The sequence below is a fragment of the Tamandua tetradactyla genome, chromosome 12 (genome assembly GCF_023851605.1).
Source record: "Tamandua tetradactyla isolate mTamTet1 chromosome 12, mTamTet1.pri, whole genome shotgun sequence".
NCBI lineage: Eukaryota > Metazoa > Chordata > Mammalia > Pilosa > Myrmecophagidae > Tamandua > Tamandua tetradactyla.
In genome coordinates, this window is record NC_135338.1 from 27252763 (window position 1) to 27274385 (window position 21623).

The 21623-nt window shown below is 36.7% G+C and overlaps 2 protein-coding genes across 2 annotated transcripts in view; one reads left to right on the plus strand and one right to left on the minus strand.

The window, feature by feature from the left end:
- Window positions 1–4488: 4488 nt before the first annotated feature.
- Window positions 4489–17716, minus strand: ERH (ERH mRNA splicing and mitosis factor). The gene is made up of 4 exons (XM_077122836.1): window positions 17584–17716; window positions 14005–14092; window positions 10325–10445; window positions 4489–4999 (listed from the first exon to the last, which is right to left on the minus strand). Exons 1-4 carry the CDS (start codon window positions 17584–17586, stop codon window positions 4897–4899), a joined length of 315 nt encoding a protein of 104 aa, XP_076978951.1. The 5' UTR covers window positions 17587–17716; the 3' UTR covers window positions 4489–4896.
- Window positions 17706–21623, plus strand: part of SLC39A9 (solute carrier family 39 member 9) — a 105347-nt gene continuing 101429 nt past the window's right edge. The window contains exon 1 of the mRNA XM_077122835.1: window positions 17706–18841. Within this exon, the coding sequence (XP_076978950.1) occupies window positions 18746–18841 (96 nt within the window). The 5' untranslated portion in view covers window positions 17706–18745. The remainder of the gene's footprint in view (window positions 18842–21623) is intronic.

The following is a 21623-nucleotide window of genomic DNA, read 5'->3' on the forward strand; positions in this document are numbered from 1 at the left end:
GGTCTTAGTGCCTAGCCTAGAGCTTGGTTAGCTGGTTAGCCTCTCAATATTATATTTATTACCTATGATTCCTTGCTCCCTTAATACTTCTCCCACACCAGCATTCTTCCCACAACTATTTTATAGTGTTAAAGTTGTCTTCTTCCCTTTCCTCTACTAGATGACAAGATATATTTTGTGTAGGATCACATTTATTCATTTTTGTAGCCAAGTATGTTCCTTGTAATGTTTAGTTGGATACAATCAATATTTACTGCACATTTAATACATGCCAAGCACTTTCTTATATGCTATCTCATAGAGAATAGCATGCTGTAGAATTCCTTGCTACTCAGTGTGGTCACCTCAAAGTTAGTTTAAAATGCAGAATGTCAGAGTCCACCCAGACCTACCAAATAAGAATCCGTATTTTAACAAGATAACCAGGAGTGCCACATTTTGGAGTAAGCACTGGTGTAATGCACATTAAAATCTTCTGAAATTTTTATTACTTGTATTTTGAAGTTCTGTTATTGGGTGTATATACATTCAGAATTATGTTTTCTTGACAAATTTACCCTTTTACAATAAAATGTCCTTCTTCATTCCTGGTAATATTCCTTGTTATGAAGTCTACTTTGCCTGATTTTAAGCGTAGGCACTCCACCTTTCATATGCTTAGTATTTGCATGGCATACTTTCCCAATTCTTTTACTTTTAACCTATCTATGTCTTTATATTTAAAATGGGTTTCTTGTAGACAGCATATAGTTGTCTTGCTTTATTGATCCAGTCAGACAACTCCTCTTTTAATTGGAATGTTTAGACTATGACCATTTGGTGTAATTAGCAATATGACTGGGTCTAGTTCTACCATCTTGCTATGTGCTATCTATTTGCCCATCTATTCTGTTCTTTCTTTTTCCTCCCCCTATTTCCTGTACGCCTTTGTATTTTTAAAAAGATGATTTCCCTAGGGTTTACAAATATACACTTTTGAGTTTTTAATCTCCCTTCAAATAATATTATACCACTTCATGTTTATATTTAAAAAACATTTCCACAACGTACTCCCATTGCTCCCTGTTGTCCTTTGCACTATTGTTGCCAGACATTTTACTTCCACATGTTAAAACCCCCTACAGGAACGGAATGATCAAAATAGGAATGTTTGCATTTGCTTTGTGTTTTTTGGTATTTAAAAAAATAAAATAAAAAAAATTTGAAATAAATAAAAAATAAAAACCCTACAGGATGCTTTTACTGTCTTTGCTTTAAACAGTACATTACCTATTAAAGAAGTTTTAAAATGAGATAAAGCCCTTATTCACCATTTCTGATGCTTTTCATTTATTCGCAAGCTTTGGCCTGGAACTTCTAATGTTTCTTGTTGTTCAAAATGATAGTAATCAATTAACTCAGATTTTGTTTATCTGAAGAAGCTTTTGCTTTGCCTTTATTTTTGAGACATTTTTGCTGGATATAGAATTTTAGGTTTGCTAGTTTATTTCTGCCAGCATTTAAAAAATGTCACTCCATTGTCTTTGCAGTTTGCAGTTTTGGGTGAGCAGTCTGCTGTCATTCTTATCTACTGTCATTTCCCTCTATGCTAAGATTTTCTCTATCACTAGTTTTTAGCAATTTAATTATGAGGCATTGGGGTATGTGTTCCTTTGTAATATTTATCTTACTTGGCGTTGGTTTAGCTTTGGTAATCAGAATTTAGTTTTCATGAAATTTGGAAATTTTTGGTCATTATTTCAATACTTTTGTCATCTCCAGGCCACCACCACCCCACCCTTGCCCCAAACTTCTCTTTTTTTCTCCTGACAGTTATACAAGCTAGAACATTATTGTCCTATAGGTCAAGTCTCTCTCTTTTAATCTTTCTGTGCTTTATTCTTAAGATTTTTTTTTTTGCTTACTTTTAAAGTTCAGTTTTCTTTTCTTCTACAGTGTCTAATCTGCTGTTAATCTCATTCAGTTAATTTTTCATTTCAGATATTGTATTTTTCATCTCTAGAAATTCCATTTTAAAAAACATTTTCAACTTCTCTAATTATATTCATGTTTCCCTTTACTTACAATAGCTGCATGAATGTACTTGTAGGAGTTCCATCATCTCTATGCTTTCTGGGTTAGTTTTTATTGGCTGATTTTTGCCTCTGGTTATGTTTTCCTACTTCTTTCCCTCCAGTAATGTGAATGCTGTATTGGGCTTTATTTTGGCACACAACTCAATTACTTGTGGATCATCTTGACCCATTCAAGACCTGTCTTTAAACTTTGATAGGGTAGGTCTCTTCAGGGATAGTTGTTATAGTACTAAAGCATGACTCCTGAGGTCTTCAATTAATGCCCTGGGTGATCACAAAGGAATCCCTATTCTGGCTGGTTAGAATTTGGAAGCTACACTTATGGAATTATTAAAAGAGATCACAGATTCTTCCTGTTAGACATAAGGCTTCTAATCCAGGGTAGCTCTTGCACTTACCTAAGTCTGTATCTAGTACCTGACCTATTGTGTGTACATGTGTGCAGAAAGTAATTATTGGATGGTTACGTAAGCTGCTGTGAAGAATACTCCCAATGAAGAAAAACACTTTGAGGATGGCAAGCTGTTTTCTGTCCTGTTTTTCAGAAAACTGGCACCAAATGTAATCTCTTCAAACCTTGCAGATTAAAAAATTTGCCTAAAACAGCTCCTTTGACAGTCAACTTAGTACAATTATTTAGAATTTCATAGCTACTTGTTTTGAAAGACCAGGAATATATAAAATCTCCAGCCCCCTCTCCCCTCAAGTTAGAGTAATTTTATGTAGAACCAAATTCTTGTCCTTGTCACTGTCATCTAGTGAAGTCTCTCTGATATTGCTGTGATTTGGGCAACTCTCTTGGATAATCTAAATATTTTTCTCCAATAATCTTGATTTTCATTCCAAGAGTTGCTGGAAATATTTCAAGCAAGAGAACTGGAAGTGAAGTAAGAAAGTTGGAATCTCTTTTATACTTCTGGGACCTCTTAGGTCAAATACTAAATGACAGAAGTAGCCGTTGTCAAAAAATGTTTTAAAAATTCTCAAGTATATAAAATGAGATGAATTAGAGAATCAGGAATTTTATCATTTGTCTGGTAGGTATTGCCTTTGGGAAATAGTATAAAATGTCCCTTTATAAGAAGCCTAACTTGCTTTACTTGTGGTTGGGGAAAAGCCATACAATCAACTCTCCAATTCTCTAACAACATAGGGATGGACAGTAGCTGTGGCTTGGCCAAACCACTGAGAGAGTTTCATCAGACTTCACCTTAACAATGAAAAGGTTGCTTCTGTTCTTCTGTGTAGGACAGTTGAAAGTGCATTTCTCCATTTTATGCCAGCCCTATTCTTTCTCAAACCTTAAATATGATTCAAAATATTGCTCTTTTTTGTTCTCATCACCAAACATCTAGGGTCCAGACTTATTGCTCATGTTTCTTAGAAATCCTATCTTCCTCTATAAGCCCAACAGCAGAAACTGCACTGTACTAGAGAATCAAGCGATCCTATTCCCTTCAGATTTGCTCTTAGAGTATTTTCCAAAAAGTAAAGCCAAGGTCATATATCTGTCAGAGAAATAAAAGAATAAAGCTATATTAACAGGGCAGGCCAAATGATAAACGACTTACTTTGGGATCCTTTTTCCCCCATGAGAACATTTTAGATTAAAATTTGGCTGATTCACAGTGAAACATTTAAATTATACTTAAATTCTGTTAGGTACACTCATTTTAAGTCTTTTGGTACAGTGATGACATTTCCTTAATAATTATTCTATAGAAAAGTTGAACATGTATAAACATTAACTCAGAATTTGGTTCTGCATAAAATCACTAGAGGGGAAAAAATTTAAGGCACTAGTGTAGAAGTGAGGGCAGGGACTGGAAGAGCATTTAGATCAGTAATAAAACCTGCCAATTTTATGGTATGCAAAGATATTATTGGCTATTGGTGAAGTGACGTAATAGAATCTAGGAATGTCCATGTATTTGATGACTGGAATATGATACAGCATATGTTCAAGTCACAATGTAACCACTTTCTACATTAAATGCAAGGTTCTCTGGTCCTTTTCTGTGTCTTTCTCTCACCCTTTTAGCTTCCAGAGATAGCAGACAATTAGTATTCAACTGCTGATGGCTCTGAGAAGGACCCGAGGACTGTCCCTGAAAGAGTACTTGATCACCGCTAAGGAATCCAGCTGGTGGCTGTTGCAGATAGCTATCACCAGAAAACCTTTTGTAATGTGTTGCCAGCAACAGGCACAAACCTGGGAACTACAGTTTAGCTTCACTTAAAAGGCAGGAAAAATGAAGCTTGTTAGTTCACAGAGACCACAGCAAAATGTATTCAGCACATATATATACACTTTCTTAAAATACTTTGTGTAGCAGCCCGCTGGTTTTGAAACTGATAATGTTGCAAGAAAATTCAACTATAAAGAGATAAAAAAAATCACTTGGGGGAAAAATATAACTAAAGAGCATTTATTTATTTTTAACTAAGACTTTTTCTTGAGGACATAACTAAACTTTGTCACCACCCCCCACCCCATCTTGCAGAAAGGTTAGTACAGTGAATGTTATAAAGCAGATACAAACAGTCTGAAGGATTGGAACCAACATTAACTGACAAAGAACAACTTTCATCTAAATCATCATAAAAATGTTTAAGTAAAAAAAAAGGGGGGGGGGAAGAGTGGGCAACAGGGGTTTCAGATTGAACAAGATCTTCGTATTTCATCTAATACATTCAATCCTGGCTAGAGTGTAACAAAATGGAAACAGGACTACTATAGTACAAAACCTCTACTACAGCACGCTGTACACACCTGTGTTCCAAAGTCCACCCCCATCCCCCTATAATGCTTCCAGCTCAACTATTTCCCAGCCTGTTGGGCCTGCCGACGAAGAAGCACGTAGATCTTCTCCTTAATCCAGTCTTTGTTGTAAGGTTGGTATGTCTGGGTATCAGCTCGGTAGCTGAGGAATAGAAAGGTAATAAGGAAGGTTACAGCAGTTCATTACTGTCATGATTTTAAAGTACCAAATTATAGCTGCCCAAAGGTGGCACAGACATGCACATCTTTATAAATGAACTTAATGAAAGTTTAAAGAGCTGACTACAAAGCCTTGAATTTTTTTTTTTTTCAAAGCCTTGAATTTTAAGTGACACCAATTTTAGATCATCTAGTACAATCTTACAATGGAAAAAGAAACCATGGCCTAGAGATGTTAAGTTAAATGTGCTGTGTGTTACATATCTACTTTATAACAGTGTGGCCAGAAACCATTTGTCCTTTTTCCTGCATAACTACTAGTTTTGATTCCTTTAGTGATTAAAAAACTGAAAACAAAAACAAAAACAGGCACTAGTATGATCTTCAAATCCGATAAATTTATCCTGGAAAAAACAAACAAACCTAAAAAACCTCTAAAAACATGTTACTTCCACAAAGATGTTGGTTTTTCCGCCATGAAATATAATGAGAAGGGAATATTATAGTCTATATTTTAGAATTTGCTTTTTAAAAATAAATAATGTTAGTCCTGGACAGAGGACTATAGAGAATTATCAAGAGGGCAAGGACTATGTTAGCAATAAAACTCCAAGGGGGACTCCAAAGGGACTCCAAGGATTTCTAAATCCCAAGGTATCACTCTCAACAGACAATCACTCAAAGTATCTTTGAAGGCCTCAACAAATAGGAATAAACATTCCAGTTGACCTAAAACTCCAGTCTAGCAATAAATTCATTTTTTTGAGCCAAAAATTAAAGGTACAGTATAAAAAAACAGATCTCACAAATACAAATCATAACCAGCATTTCAAACCCACGTGCACCACTTGGTGGGAACACTGTACAGCATTCAAGGGAGAACAAAGATGCAGTTTGTTTTTACGGAGCCACTTAGTTCAGGTACAAAGACACCTTAAGGATACCCCTAGAAACCTATTAATACCTAATTTATCAATTACTGTGTTGCTTTAGCCATTAAGTTTTATTTTTAACTTCTCAGCAAACACCAAACAAAAAAACCCAAAAAACAAAACATTTAAATACAATAATAACACTTATTAAAAGATTACCAAATGCCAGTTATTATTTTAAGTGCTTACCTGAATTAACGTACTTAATCCTATTTACAACCTTGTGAGTAGGTATGATAAATTATCCCTATTTTATAAGAGAGGAAACCAAAGTTCAAAGAAAGAAAGCAACATAATAACTAAGTGACTTTGTACAAGTAACAGAGTTTAAACATTCCTCACCCCAGAGTCCTTGCTGTTAACCACTGAGGTATAAATACAAGCTTCAATTTTTGGCAAGGGAAACAAACTCTGAAGTAGAAATGTTTCATACTGTTAACAACATGTTTCCCTCCAATGGTAAGCCAGAAACAGGTTTATTAAAAATGCATAAGCTTTCCATTTTATAAAATATTTAACCAGGAAAAAGAAACATTTGGCTTCTTACTAGTTTCCTTTTGTTACAAGTATTCTAAAAAGTAAATTTTCTGTGAACACCCTCTGTTCATGCTTCCTTAATAAGTGCTAGTCTAGTTTACTTCAAGGTGTAACAAGAGTATGATATTTATACTACCAATGGCAGAGAACTGAAAACAAGAAACAGAACTGTAATATCTGAAAGAAAAGCCTAATCATTAAGACTGTTCCCTCAATACAATCACTTAGGCTTGTGAACACTTAGGAAATCCATCAACTTGCAAGCTCATCTTCCAATTCATGAAATAGTAATAAAGCCTTCTTTATTGAAAGCTGCGTTGATGGCTATTAACCAGCACTTGAAAACAAGACAATTAAATGATAAGTACATTAATAAAATCCTTAGCTGCTGGCATGGACGAATCTTTTAGCCTATTGTTATGTTATGGTAGGTGAATGTGGGTTTATTCAAGAACAGTAGGTGTGAGTGTGAGCAGTGAAATCATCAGTATCTTCAGCTGTCTTCCTGATTAGGTATACCTCCTCGACAATAACTAATTTTTCTAACAAAAATGCTCCTTTTGTCTCTAAGCAAGAAAAACCTGCATATTCACCAGGTTATTTAATTTTATAAAAAACTTATTTTAAAAAAAGTATGGATAAGAGACTTGTGAAGAAATTCACTGACTTTAAATATACAAAATACAATCCTCCAAGTTGAAATTTTACTATCAACACACAGTAATTTTGCCCTGGGTTTAATCATGTCACAAAGTAGAAACACATTTTTGCATTTCCTCTAACATTGATTAAAAAATAAATCAATTAGAAAATGTCCTAGGTCACTATGTAATTTTAACAAGAGAAGTAAATTTAACAAGAGAAGAAATGACTACACATTTACAAATCAAAAATAGACTCTATCCCTGATCTGAGGAGTAAGAGCCCAAGTCACAATCCTTGATTAGGGAGAGAAGCAGGATGTGCTTACTATCCCGGAAGTGAAATGGCAGTAATAGACCTCTTTGGAACATATGTCTCATTTTTCCTGAATATTCAAATTAACAAAAGGGATATAACCAAAGTAATGTGTACAAAATGGTTCTAAATCCTAAATTTCCAAAGTTTTCAGAGACCAAAAAATTTCAATGTTAGAGAGAAAAGCATAAATAGCTACAATTAACAGCTTTTCAGAAAGACTAAAAACTATAGATCAGCATCTCTTCTATGCTACCTGAAATAAAGTCACTAGAAAGAATTATCTTAGGGAAAAGAGAAATCTTTGTCCTATATTTTGCTTGAATAATGCAAATATGAGAAATCATTTTGGCATGTTAGATGTGGTTCCTGGTTTACAAGTAATGGCATAAAGTTAAAAAAAGTTATGTTCTGTCATTATGACATACATGTAGTATGTTCCTACTTACTAGTAACCACAATCTTCCAATTTCAAGCATACCATTTCTGATCACTACTTCCTACTTTCTATCTTGAAAATTCCAACCTCAGCAATCCTCAGACCCCAGTGAGAGCTATAAATAATTTATCCTACCTCTATCTGTCTATACCTCCTCTAAATTTCATGGTCATTCAGCCATGAAAACACTCTTGTATTCACCCTCTTTGCTAAATCTCCATCTACTTCCTATCCAGGTTAAAAGGGACCAAATACAAAACCATAATCACAATGACTCCTTTCACTTTAAATTCATTATCAGTATCCTATCAACATTAGAACACTAATGCTTCCCAGAAATCACACATTCCCCAAATCCCCACTCTCCCACCCTTCTAAACTATTTACTTTCTTCCCATTTAGCAAATCTCTAATACCTCTTCCCCATCTTCAATTTCAAATGGTGTCCTTGCATCCTATTTTCCTGAGATGACAGAAGCGATCAGAAAATAATCTTCCCAAGCTTCCACATCTACCTGTTCTGCCTCTTTTACTACTGACGAGCTGTTAAGATGCTGGTTAAAACCATCTATTTCTTCCTTTCTATTCAGATCATTTCATCAGCTTGCAAACTTCTATTACTTCCCCCTTAAAAAAAAAAAAAAGCAAAACTCTTTTCCTCCAGGTATAACCCCATTTCTCTGCACTCCTTTAGGGCAAAAATCTATTTCATTTGAGTGAACATACATGTTCTCTTTGTGTCATATATGTCAAATTTTAGAATCAACTATCGACCTTATAAAACATACCATAACAGTTGTAGCTGTTGGCCTCTTATAATTCTGAGGCTATTTATATTGAAAAATCATAAACAGGTTAAAACTTCCTTGAAACACTTCTGAACTGACTTCTAGGATATCACCTCTCCCTCCTTCATTCCCTTTCCAATTTCATCTCTTAATTCTCGCCCCAACAACCTCCAGCTTCCCTGCTGACTACAAACATGCCAAGCACACTCCTATTCCGGGCCCTTTCACTAGGTGTTCTCTCTGGTACATTCTTTCTTTAATATCTGCATGGCTCATTCTCTAGCCAAATCTGCGATCAAACATCACCATCTTATTTAACCAACTCCTAGCAAACCTAACGAAAACTGCAAACCACCAACCACCCAGCAGGCCTCCTCATCCTCCACCCCATTCTATTTTTAACTATGGTGATTAACCCCAATTAATATTTTATAATCCACTTATCTATTGTGGTTTGCTTCTCCCCCACTAGAGTGTAAGCATTATAAGAGCAGGGATTTTTCATTTGCTCTCTTCACTGATGAATTTCCAGTACCTAAAATATAGCTGGTATATAGTCAGCACTCAATAAGTATTTGTTCAGTGAACACATGCCTTCTCTTTGTGTTATATACATGTCAAATTATAAGATCAACTATTGACATTACAAAACATACCATAATAGTTGCAGCTGTTGGCCTCTTATAATTTTGAGGTTATTTATATTGAAAAAACTATAATCAAACTTCATTAAGACATTTTTTAAAGACCAGAAAGGAATCGCTTAAATATTTTGAGTGAGCAAAATAAAATGGCTAAAACTGAAAGACCATGAAGACGTGCAGAAAACAAATCTAAAAATCCTGAGGAAACACTTATTCTCATCAGGAACATCTGGAGAGAGAGCAGGGGTGATCCAGGGAGTACCTGTAAGTAGGAACTGGGTGTTTTCTACTATTGTTCTTTCAGCCTCAAGCACACTGCCTGGTATGTAATAAGTACAAAAACAGTTGTGACCTGAAGACGACCTCATATAGGCCTCTAATTTCCTCATAAAATTAGCTCTACTTTCACTAGTCTATCATCCAAAAACGTTGTGATTAAGTCTAAATCACTCCATGCCCTTTGGTGGTAGTGATGTTAAGTAAGTTATTGATACAAACCATTTTAACAAACATGATATGCTAGGAAAAAACAAATGAGAAAGCTCTGAGACTAACATATCAAAATGTACATGTTTAACCAGGCTCAGATTTAAGTAATTCATTTCAGTCCTACATATAAAGTTTTAGAAATATTGTCACAAAAAGAATAATCTTGGTTTTTGTCCAAAGACAAAACTGACTGGTTTATGACAAAGACTGTAAGAAAAAAAACTTAGATTTGGTATAAGGAACAAGGAATTAGGAGCTGAACTTCATAATTAGAATCCTCTATGCATAGTAACTACTTCAATTAGCTAAATCCTTGAGATTTTCCTGTGCTTTTAGCTTTAAGAATATGTTGCCAATTTAATTTATAATCTTTATGTAGATGAAATATTAACTACTACATAGTACTCAAAAGTAAAGATCCATATCAGGCACACAGTGAACTACTAATACTACAAATCACCTTAAAATGATGAATAAATGATTAAAAAATACAAGTTAAGAGAAATGGTGGCTAATACTTACACGAGGCAGCTGAGGTCTGCCAGATCATCAATAAAATCAAACAACTGACTGATATCATATGTGATAGAGGGACTGTTGGGATTCATTCTCTTCAGATGTTCTTCATACATTTTACAAACACCTAAGAAAGGGGGAAAAGCCCAAGATCTTATAAGCGCACAAACTTCTAGATATGAACAGTTTTATATATTGATTTAATAAAAGTTTTATAAAGTTGGGCTGGGAAAAGGACATTGGGTTGATGGACTTCAATTATTGCTACTAGTTAATATCCTTCTATTTTGTAAATTCAGCAGATAACTATACTGGGCCTTAGTAATGAAGTGATTATTTTAAATCATTGGATCTTTTAAGGACTTGTCATTTGATGGCAAGTGATAACACTGTGGGTATTATTATTATGTATTCAATAAACAAATATTACTAAAGCTTCAATAAAGACATAAAGTACCACTTGGGAATGATAGATGACAAATGAACGCATTCTTATTCGGTTCTCAAATTCTGATGCAATGAAAAAAAATCCTGATAAAAATGAGCAAGCAGGGAAGTGATTAGCACAACAGGATATTTAAGGTCATGAGCTCTGGATTCTGGAAGACTTGAATTTCAATTCTGCTTTTTACTGTGAAACCATGGGCAAATGACTCATCTTCCCTGAGGCTTATCTGTAAAAAAAAACAGGATAGCAGTCCCTCTTTACAGAGTTATTGTGAGGATAATGTGAGATAATGCATAAAAAGCATTCTCACAATGTAATAAGCATCTAACTATCTAGTCAGGAGCAAGGTAGGGATATTCACTCTTACCACTTCTATTTAACATTGCACTGGAGGCTCTAGCCAGGGCAAATAGGCAAGAAAAAGAAGAGACGGTCCCATGAGAGGAAGAAGCACAACTCTTATTTGTAGAGGACATGATCCTGAATATAAAAAATCCTTAGGAATCACACATACACATAAAATATTAGAATAAATCAACCTAGAAAGGTATCAGGATATATATAATAGGGAACCGTATAAAAAAAGTATTATATGTCTATAAATTAGCAATAAACAATCTGAAAATGAAATTAGGAAAGCAATTCCATTTATAAATGCACCAAATAGGAATAAAATTCTTAGGAATAAATTTAACAAAAGAAGAGCAAGACTTGCACACTGAACTACAAAACACTATTGAAGAAATTAAAAGACCTAAATAAATGGAAAGATATCCTGTGTTCAACGACTGGAAGACTTAAAATTCTTAAGATGGCAATATCCTCAAAATAATCTATAGAGTCAATACAATCTCATCAAAATCCCAATGAAGTCCAAGCTGCTTCTACAGAAACTGACAGGCAATTTGTTCTGGAAATGCAAGAGACCTATAATAACAAAACAATCTGGACAAGGAACAATGCTGGGGGATTCACATTTACTGATTTCAAAACTTAACCATTAAGCTACAATAATCAAGACTGTGTGATACTGGCATAAGGACAGGTATATAAATTAATGGATTAGAGAATCTAGAAATAAATGCTCACACTTACAGTTAACTGATTTTCAACAAGAATGTGAGAACTTTTCAATGAGTGAAAGAACAGTCTTTTCAACAAATTGTGCTGGGACAACTGGAAAGCTACACCCAAAAGAATAATTATTACTCATCCATAAAAAGGAATGACATTCTGATACATGAAACAACATGGACAAACCTCAGAAACATGCTAAATGAAAGCAAGACAAAAAAGGTCTGTGCTGGTTTGAAAGGATATATGCCCCCTAAGAAAGCCATGTTTTAATATAAATCCCATTTCGTAAAGGTAGAATAATCTCTATTCAATACTGTATGTTTGAAACTGTAATGAGATCATCTCCCTGGCTGATGTGATTTAGTTAAGAATGGTTGTTAAACTGGATTAGGGGATGACATGTCTCCATCCATTTGAGTGGGTCTTGATTAGTTTCTGAAGTCCTATAAAAGAGGAAACATTTTGGAGAATGAGAGATTCAGAGAGATTCAGAGAGAGCAGTGAATGCTGCAGCACCACAAAGCAGAGAGTCCACCAGCCAGTGACCTTTGGAGATGAAGAAGGAAAATGCCTCCCAGGGAGCTTCATGAAACAGGAAACCAGGAGACAAAGCTAGCAGATGACACCCTATTCGCCATGTGCCCTTCCAGCCAAGAGAGAAGCCCTGACTGTGTTCACCATGTGCCGTCTCACCTGAGAGAGAGAGAGACCCTGAACTTCATTGGCCTCCTTGAACCAAGGTATCTTTCCCTGGATGCCTTTGATTGGACATTTCTATAGACTTGTTTTAATTGGGACATTTTCTCGGCCTTAGATCTGTAAACTTACAACTCATTAAATTCTCCCTTTTAAAAGCCATTCCATTTCTGGTGTATAGCATTCCAGCAGTTAGCAAACTAGAACAAGGTCACATATTATTATTATTCCATTTATATGAAACATCCAAGACACGTAAACCCACAGAGCCAGAAAATACACTGATGGTTGCCTGGGGATTGGGGAAGGAAGAAATGGGAACTAACTGCATAAAAGAAGGCACTGGCAGACCTATTTAGTATTCTTTCTTTTGGAGAATATTTCAATGCAAGGTGAGTGTTAATGCTTGGTATGTTTGCGTAAGATGCAGATAGAAGTTAGGCTTTGCTAAAATCAGCAAAGATTAGTAAAGAGTACTGCAGAATCAAAGACTAAATACGGTAATACAGGTAAGATAACAAACTGCTAAGGCAGTTTGTGCACAATGTCTGCCTTTCTGAGAAATAAGGATGCCAGCAGAGGAATGGAACTAAAAAAAGCAACCAGAACAAGAGCCTTAGTCTCCTTTAAAAATTAGAGAATTTGGTGGCAACGAGGAAGGAAAGGTACCAGCTACCTAGAAGCTATCTCTGTATTTTTTCCCACAGGCCTACCCACTATTGGCTTAAAATACCAAATTAGTTTTGAATAATCAACAGAATCAGGAATATGCCCCACAGCAAAACAAAATGACTTAAAAATCTTTATAGGAAGAAGCAAAGAAAGGACAACTGATAAAAAGGGTGTTGGAGGGTGCACAACTGCTCTACTCAAAGTAATGATTAAGCATAAAAATAAACCCAATTTGTGGAGAACCAAGCTATGTGCTCTTGTCTAATGCTTTACTGAGCACAGAAACATTGGGAGCTAAGTTCCTTTCAGGGTGGTACTGACTTATCAAGTGTATAATAAATTCCACTGATTTAGGTTCCTTTTGTCTTTATCCTCGGAACTAATCCTTATGTTCTAACAACATTCTGATGGGCTACAGCCAAATCTCAATGGCTTAACTCTACAGTGGTTGAGTTGAACCAGACTGTACAAGGGATATCTTAAATATATTTACATATTATATAAAATAGCAAAAGGCTTTGAAAAATCATTCATTCATTTTATTTGTTTATATATACATATATGAACTTGATTAAAAAAGTAAAATAATATTTGCCAAAAAACCCTGTATAACTAACGTTTCAAATATTCAGCAAATCTAGTCCTAAATATCTATGTTCCCTGCTCAAGCTAATAGTTCATCAAATCTGGAGGAAAATACAAATCCAGTTCCTAAATGAGACATATTCTAATAGTGAATGTCAGGTAACAAAATAACAAAGATTTCTACCCCCTCAATTATTGATAAACTCACCTTCCATGCACTCATTCACTGATTCATAGTCAGCATAAGTTCTGCCTTCTGGCCTCTTGGTAGGCTGTACCAGCAAGATGGTGTGAGACTACAAGAGAAAAAATTGATTTCATATAAGCTTCTAACTCACATTTGAGAAATTCATGGTATGATATAAAAATCCCCCTTTGGCACATGATTTTTGGTTGTTAAAACATACCTAAACCAGGATGCCCACCCTGCCTTTGCCCAATGTGGTAGCAAAACCAGGATCCACATCTCCTCAAGGTCACTATATTAGTCCCCCAGGCCTTAATGACTGCTTCTTCCTCAAACTCCTATTCCATTTACAGCCTGTACTTAATCTGCATAAGCTACCTCATGGTGCTTTCTCTTCTATCTTTTCTCCCCAATTAGGTTATAAATCATGTTAGGCATTCTATCTCTATTAGTCACTTTCTATCTTCTGTCCCATTAAGTCCCTAATAAAAATTTAGGTGTAGGCTAATTAAGAGAGAAAAGGGGAAACACTATAATCATTGCAAACACTTTATCAACCCATTTTCTTTTTCCACTTCCAACAACAGTGGAGTCGCTTCTTATCCAGGGGTTAAACTCAAACATCAAGATATAAAGTAAAACTGCAATACAAAATTAATATTAATATAGTTAATGTTACTCTAGAAAACACATTAAATTATTCACTTAGCAGATAACTTGCTTTATTGGGCTATTTTTACCAAATCACAGATTTTTAAACAATAGAGTCATACAAAATGGTTAAATAATCACACTAAAATGTGCCAAAGAAAAACTGACAGATTCTTATTGCCCACCTCATGTTCATGGTGGGGGTGGGGAGCGGGGGGTGGGTGGGAGGGGGTCGAGAGAGGGCAGGCACATGCTTACTTTAGTTGGTCTATTTTAGGGATCCTCAATCTTTGCACTGTGGACATTTTGTGCTTGATGACTTTTTGTTGTGGGGATTTGTGTTGTGCATTGTATTGTAGGCAGCTTATGGGCATCCCTGGCCTCCACCTATTACATGCCACTGTCAAGTTGTGACAACCAAAAACGTCTCCAGAAATTACAGAATGTCCCTCAGCAGAGAAAACTGCACCTGGCTGAGAAAATACTGATCTATAAAATTATTACCCCACCAATTTTTGCAAGGTATGTAAGACCGGTTAATTAAATTCAAGTTATGATGCATCCACAGTAAACCCTACCTCAAACCAAACCTTTTCTTTTTCTGTACTAGTACTTTGGGGCAAAAAAATCTCATTATGAAAAGTCATTTTGAAATGATCAGAACTTTTAACGATCAACAAATTGGAGTTGAAACATCTGACACCCAGATTTTATGAGTAAGCAAATGAAAAATAGTACCTTGAAGGCAATATGTAAAGCGAAAGGTTATCATACTCTTCCCTCTTCATCAAGAACTGAGTTATTCTGATGAAAAGCTTGAGAGGGTTTAAAATCAACTTGGTATCAAAAGATGAAGAATAATTAATCTTCACTCACCTATAATGACCTGCAAACAGTCAGAACCTTTGCTAAATAATAATTAGAGTAAAAGCTAGATAAAGTATTACAGATTATTTGTTACCCAAAAGTTTTTGTAGGGCAGGCCACAGTGGCTCAGCAGGCAGTTCTTGACTGCCATGACAGAGACCTGGGTTCAATTCCCAGTGCCTGCCCATGCAAAAAAAAAAAAAAAGGTTTTTGTAAACCACCCAACCAAAAAAGGCTGTTTTAATGGCTCATTTGTTGAGAAGCTAATAACTTTATAGCAACCATATTAACATCTCTGCAACAGGGCTTGTCCTATACATTAGCTATACCAGTTGCTTCCATATTATTTTTGTTCTTGTTCTAATGCAAATTAAAGGACTAATTTATTTGAAAGGATAACACAGGAAACTGAGGGAAATGGATACAGACTATGCTGTTTTTTATATCCAGTCATAAACGTCTCTGGGCAAAAGCTTATTCTTCTCAATATAGACTGCCAAAAGACAAGGATTAAAAATTATTAAGACTATTACAGGACTAAATTCACAAAACTATCATCAAAATAGTTATTTTTAAGTGGCAGTACCTTCCTGTTACCAATTTTTTAAGATCATAATACTTCCCAAACTGGTTTTGGTCACGGTTTTCAAAATCCTTTGGATTATTTTATTAAAAATCCAAATGTAATTGTCCAAACAATTTTCCCTTCTTTGCAGATTTGGTCCTTGCCTCCTTATAGCCTTAATTCTTGGGGGAAAGATCAAGACAAAAATATAGATATCTTTTTTTCTATTTACCACAACTGAAAAAAAAAAAAAGATTGTTAAAACTCAGTCAGGAAAAACAAAACAAAAAAAGCACAATTCCAAACACAAATCTAAGAATAGTCATGTGCTATTGCAGAAATATTAAATAAACAATTTGCTCATTAGTGTCAAATGCTCCCTCCAAACTACAAAAAAAAAGAAAAAAAGAAATTGCAGCTTGCATTTCCAATAAGGCAAAAGTACTTAAAGGCTTTCAGACCAATTATCATTCACTTCAATTACTACTTCTAATTTTCAATTTTACTCAGACAGAATAAGGAAATATCACTGATATTTGCCCAACCAGATGGGTTGTTGCTATTACGTGCTGTCATTTTCTTAGATTTTAATATGAACATTTTAACAAAATAGCCAATAGTGTCATAAAGGCAGAGAAAAACCCATAAAGGTAAAATGACTTGCTCAAGGTCACACTGCTAGTTACAGCAAAACCGGGACTGTAACCCAGTCTTCTGATCAGAAAAACACAACTTAAGTCAGTACCTTGTTAACAATTACTGAATTGGCAATTACAAAACCAGCAACCAGAAAACCAAAGTTGAAGTGTGGAACTAACTCTGAGTCCTCATGATCTCTGTGAGCATCTCTTTTTTATGAACTAAAAACAAACAAAAAAACTCGATTCACTCAACTGCTATCCCGGTCGGATTCTAAGGGACCTAGGCCCTCAACTATGCCTCTCTTTTAAGCCTCCGGCTCCAAAATTATGTAAATAAGGTTAACAACAGGGACAAGAGCTGACGGAAATGTCAAATGGGCTTTCTATGGGTCTTGGAAAACAGTGTTTACAAACACAAAAAACAACATCAAAACATGTAACGCACAGGAAAACAAAAGGGAATGAGTAAGAAAAATTACAAAGCAAACACGACCCCTCTTGACCACATGCTGGGTGCAGTAAGGTGACTATGGCAGCTTCGAGAACAGGTTTGTCACACATCTCCCAGCCATTGTTCCTACTAAAGAGTTTGGAAAGAAAGCACACCATCCCTACGCCTCCCTCCAGTAAGCAACAGTCGGCAGAAAGCACATCCTCAGGCCCACGTCTCGCCTTGCAGGAGCCAGCGAGCAGGCGCGCAAATGCTTGGGCGGACCCGGGCTCCAGGGCCTAGCGCCAGGCCCAGCGTCTCTACGGCGGGAATGGGAAGAACTGCGGAGCAGCACGCTCGCGTTAGATAGGGGAGCCTGGATGATGTTTGGGGATGGGGTCACCCCGTAGACCAGAGATTCATGAAGCCGCTAAGGTCTGTCTCACCATCGCGCCAAACTCCTTCACTGCAGCCGCTGCCGACACCGCCGCACGCTAGCTGAGCCTCAACGCCGCCAACAGCCAATCCCCGCGAGAGGTGCCGCCGGAAGTCGTCAGAAGCGCAACAGAAAGAGGCTTTTGGATCATAGAGGCGCACATATTTCCGGCGGCTAGAGCAGATGCTGAATGCTTCAACCATTTTGGATAAGGGCAATTGGATGCCCGCGGAATGATTCGGAGGGCGAGAATCCTTTTTTTTTAACCAAGACGTTGCTTTCCATATTCTTGTTGTTATACGTACGGCTGGAGTGATCACCAGATAGTGCACGTGTATTCTTTCACTAGCCCTACTCAAAAATGGCGGCGGCATAGGTATCTAGGGCCACAGGTCTGTTGTAACCCGGAAGTGCCCTTCTAGAGGGGGTGGGGGGGTGAGTCAATCCGGAAGTGGATGTAATGAAGAGCTGCCACTTGGCGGCCATGGCTGCTTTAGTTTCGGCGGTTTCGGGTCAAGGCCCCGCGGAGTGGAGTAGCATGAGCAGCTCTGGGTATAGGGCAGAGACTACTTTGTATCAGCTTCGCTGCTGAATCCCTAGGACTCGTCGTTAAAGACCTGCAGGACTCCTTTCCCCATTCTAGACTTGGAGGAGAGTTTGCCGGGACTGGTGGGCTGGTCCCAGCCTTGGGAGGACCACCCGCAGGGTAGCCCCCAGGGGAAAAGGGACACCAGGAGAACGAACAGGTTCGCTTGGGTGACCCTCTTCTTCCTGCTGCCACCTGGGACGTTGTCTGTAGAGGGAGTGGCTCCGTTGTCCAATCTTTTTCCGACGATTGAAGACGTCTCTCGTTCGCACGTTTTCCGATTGACTTTTCCATCTCCAACGGTTCACCCACGGGAATCCAGTCACTGGCATCTAGGGGTCCAGGGACTGGGACTAAAGATTGCTGAAAGTTCTCTCTGGTGCTAATATCCGCAAAAGGGTTTGCAGGCACGTTCAAGAAAAAGGTTCCTCGAGAACACATCTGCTGGTGGGGAGGCCGAAAGAACTGGAAAGTCTACCTGTTCTCTTGGAACCACTACACGTGTTTAACATTTTAAGCATCTTTTGAAGTCACTGAAAATTTGTGGTTTTGTGGTGGTGGTGGATTTTGAATAAAGGAGGGCAGAATGGATGATTTCCTCTCCATTAGTCTACTGTCTGCGGCTATGTTGGTGGGATGTTACGTGGCTGGAATCATTCCCTTGGCTGTTAATTTCTCAGAGGTAAGATATTTTCAATTTTCTGTCAGCTGTCAGGAGGGCTGCTGGAAAGTGGAAACAGTTGTGAAGGGAAGCTACTTCCCAAGTTAACCTCAGAGCTGAAGATCTCATTAAGGAAGGACTCTCCTTTAAAAAGACATCACATTTAAAACAATAGGAACAAACCTCATATTCAGCATCAAGGGCCTGGGTATTTTGAACTCCCTGAAATTGTCTACAAAAATTTGGGGCCCTGCATTTTCATGGAGAGAGGCACTATAACATTCTTTTAATTCCAGGAAGTTCCCAGGAATCAAGGTTCCAGATTACTATCAAGAAAGATAAATAGAAAATGTTATTCGTCCATGAGTTGAAATAAATGTGATAACTTATCTTTTTGAGAAGGTCGAGCATATGTTTCTTGGGGATATCTATAAAGAACGAATGTAAGGGGGAAAAAATACTGGTTATTGTTAAACCAATTTTCCTTTTAAAGGAGATCACTGAAGTAGATATTCTAAAGTTTTCAAATCTTTGCTTAGAAATGAATTTTTTGCTAATATGTTTTGACATTTTGGTTTAATTGGCAGTTTGTCTTTTCTTGAGCAAATATTCACAACAGAGAGGGGCAAAGGTTGGATGAAAGCTTTGTTCAATGTAGATACAGATAGGTTCATTATTTAGAGGACTGTCAGATTCAGAGAGAACTGGATTTCATGAATCTTTCTTGGAGCTCTGGAGTAAAATGGTAAAATTGCCCCTAGTTTCACTTCCAGCCCTGAAAGTGTTATTGGAGGAAAGGGGACAATTGTATGGCCTGAAGTAGAAAGTAAAGATACAGATGAGGTGTGAGGAAGGATTTGAAGAAACCTGAGGGAAGAGGAGGCTTGGCAGGTGAAGGAAATAGTCTGTGGGTAGGAAAGATGGGACTATGTGTTTCCTACGCTACTATGGGTAGGGAAGATGGGACTGTAAAGCCCATAACCAAATGGAAGGAAGGCTTGAATTGCTGTTTCTCCTCTTCTGTTTCCCGTTTTATCCGCACTCCTCACTATCTAATGATGATAATGAGCTAACATTTTTTGAGCATGGACGTTAGCTGACTTCATTTTAAGAACTCAGTACAGATGAGGAAACAGGCTCTGACAGATTATATCATTTGAACAAGTTCATGCTGTGTGTTAGAATCAGAGCTGTTTTCTGCAGTTGTGTAGAGCTGAGTAGCGGCTGATTGTCGTGGTTTACCATGGCCTGTGAAGCCTGTTTCACTTATTTGGGTGACCTGCTTGTCCTGTACTTTGGTGACCTGCTATCTTGTATCAGACTTAAACCATATTTTCTTATAATTCTTCTAAAACTGTATTAGAAAAAAAAAACTATGTTAGAATTGAATTGACACTATTAGGGCTGGCATTTGTGGGGTGGTTTGTATATTTAAAAACTTACTAAGGGGGAGTGCAAGGGTAGTTCAGTAGTAAAATTCTCGCGTGCCATGCAGGAGACGGTGTTCGATTCCCGGCCTGTGCACTTAAAAAAAAAAATCATGGTGCTGCAATAACAGGATACCATATGGAAAAAGAATGAAATGTGACCCCAACCATACAGCATAAAAGAAAAAAAACTTATTGACGTAACATTTGTCAGGAATTATAACTAATTCAAATAAGCAAACAATAAAACATTTTTTCTATAAAATGTTTAGAACTTTTCCAAATTCAACATTTTTCTCAAATAATCTTAAATTATTATAGTAATGTGCAAGTATTTGCAAGTTTATTTTTTGCTGAAAGGAAATGTCTGTGTGAGTGGTGTTTTTAATCACGCATCGATAAAAATATTTAATATGCCATGTCATTTGTAGCTTTTGAAGTTGATGGTCAAATAGTTGCCCAGCAATAGGTCTTAAAATGTTATAAATCAGCATTCATAATGTCTTTATGTTTATATCAGTATCAATGCATTTTGAGCTGTTAGAATAAAACTGCAAGATATACATAGCTTAAAGAATTTTAGAATTCAACTGGTTTTCTGTCTCCTAGAAACGAAATATTTTTAAAAGACAAATTATACTATTATTGTAGACCAGTGTATCATGAAACTAATGAAGTGATAAATTTGAAAAATAAAGTTCATTCATGGGGGACTGGAAAGCAGAAGATAGCTCCCCCAAAAAATAGCACATAGCTTCCCAAACTCCTAAATTGGCTAAATTACTTTTCCTCTTTAAGAAGTCTTGCTTTTCTTAGAGACTAACATTTTTATAAATAAAAAGAGCAAGTCAACCTAATTTATTAGGTTCACTTTTAATTCCCTGAAAAGGTAAGCTTTTCATTCGTTTTCTTTATCTTGCTACTGCTTTGCCATTCATTACTTTTTTCTTCAGAATTTCTCAGAGCGGGAATAAAGGCCAGATGATCGATAAAACCATTAATTATGGCAGAGTTAGTATTCAGAAATGCGTTAAAATCAAACAGTCTGAAATTGTGTTAGCAGTGGTGCATACTTCCCACTCTGACCATTAGGAGGTTTATGTGGCACTGATTTCTCTTATCACTTTCTCCAACATTCCTCACCCCCTCAGCCACCTTTCTTAATACTTTTGTGACCTTCTTTCTTGCCTCTTGATGCAAGGATCAAGGATCTTGATGATCCTAGTGACTGTACCTTCATGCCTAGATAATTTATAAAATGAAGAAAACAATCTCTTATTCTCAAATACAGCTGTAAAGAACTCTGATTATCAAGATGTTCTCTTCTTCACGGGGAAGGAGAAAAACAAAACTTGTAAAGGAGGCCAAGATGTGCT

Coding starts and splice junctions, on each gene's coding strand:
- ERH (XM_077122836.1), bottom strand. Junction 10,446..14,004: donor AGTGAATGAGTGCATGGAAG/GTGAGTTTATCA, acceptor CCCCTTTCTTAG/GTGTTTGTAAAATGTATGAA. Junction 5,000..10,324: donor GCAGACCTCAGCTGCCTCGT/GTAAGTATTAGC, acceptor TCTATTCCTCAG/CTACCGAGCTGATACCCAGA.